We start from the raw sequence: 1,486 nt of genomic DNA on the forward strand, positions 1-1,486 counted from the left end.
CAGGATTCCAAATGACTGCATTTTATAAGATTCATAAAAAATTGGCAGTCAAAAGACCTTTAAGTGCTCAACATAAATACCCTAAGAAAATTATTGGAACACAAATCACACATTATCAAATAACCAAAGAATCTAGATGAGAAAATCTTTCAAAACATGAAATGGAAAAAAATCCACCCCAAACTAAATGCAAACAATTCAACTGAAACTTAGAGATTTCTATGTAGCAGAAATACACAAGAAAAGAACCTACCACTATCACAAAACTACTTGGCTACTAGCTCAAATTTTCACTTAATGTTGTGGCTATGTCTGAAGCCTCAGATACCATGTGATACTCAGAAGGTAATGAGTGGAGTTAGCAACAGTTCCTTGGAAAGCCTTTTCTTTGCACCTAGTCAGAGTTGTGCTACAAACCATAGGGTTGAGCCCTTGTTACTTGCCCAGAAGGAAGCACTTAATGACTCACCTCTTTCATGCTGTCCAGGTGAACACCAAGTATCTTGAATTTGACTAGAAGGTACAGGATGCATAAATGAATTTGTAGTTTTCGTGGATTCACCTTGTTTTGCTAAGGTAAACCAATCCTTCATCTGAGAAACTGTCGCCTAGGAAAAGAAATGCCATGGAACAATTCAGATTTCTGTCTGTATTTCAGTGTTTCTGAGAGCAGAAGGCATACTGTACATAATCATTTTGTGCAGTCTGTTTGTGCAGATTTCTGTGGGGATAGTTCCCAGTGGAAGGCTGTATGACAGTAGCTGATCGTATTTGTAGCATAGCTTCTGTTTAAGCTGTATTGCAACACATCCACCTTCTTTAGTACAAAGAACTTTGAATAAAAGGGCTATTCACAGAACCATAAAATCACAGAATGGTTTAGTTTGGAAGGGAGCTTAAAGACCATCTAGTTCCAACCCTCCTGCCATAGTCAGGGAACCTTCCACTAGACCAAGTTTCTCAGGCATTAGTTGTTCAATTAGGTTGTGACCTCAGTTAGAATAATTTTACCCATTGTATTCGATCTATCTTGATGTTACACCTACTAAACATGTTTATTTTACCTGGCCAAGTGATACATAGAACTTCTTCATAATCAATGAAGTTTCATCCTCCTCAGGAGGGGAAGAACTTGGGTCTTGCTTCCTTATCCAGGGATAGTAGTCACTATCTATAATGAAATTAATGCCAGTCTTGCTCCATTCTACCTGTGATATCAATTTAGCTAGTCTGAAATGCAATGTTAAGAAATGAAAATGGCTTTTAATCACATAAATAGTTGATTTTCCACCAGAATAGACAATTAAAAAACATAATCAATCTTTAAAAAATTGCTACAGAGAAATTAATGATCTGCTTTATTCATAGAATCATAGAATCAGCCAGGTTGGAAAAGACCTCAAAGATCATCAAGTCCAACCCTACCGTTGTTAGCAGACCATGGCACTAAGTGCCACATCCAATCTCATCTTGAAAACCTCCAGGG

The 1,486-nt window shown here is 37.3% G+C and overlaps 1 protein-coding gene across 1 annotated transcript in view; it reads right to left on the reverse strand.

The window, feature by feature from the left end:
* RGS22 (regulator of G-protein signaling 22) overlaps window positions 1-1,230 on the reverse strand; it is a gene marked incomplete at both ends in the record, with an annotated part of 34,891 nt that extends 33,661 nt beyond the window's left edge. Inside the window, 2 exons of the mRNA XM_009071890.1 lie at window positions 418-608; window positions 1,065-1,230. Coding sequence (XP_009070138.1) covers window positions 418-608; window positions 1,065-1,230 — 357 coding nt within the window. The remainder of the gene's footprint in view (window positions 1-417; window positions 609-1,064) is intronic.
* Window positions 1,231-1,486: the final 256 nt, after the last annotated feature.

Source organism: Acanthisitta chloris, unplaced genomic scaffold (assembly GCF_000695815.1).
Source record: "Acanthisitta chloris isolate BGI_N310 unplaced genomic scaffold, ASM69581v1 scaffold25893, whole genome shotgun sequence".
NCBI lineage: Eukaryota > Metazoa > Chordata > Aves > Passeriformes > Acanthisittidae > Acanthisitta > Acanthisitta chloris.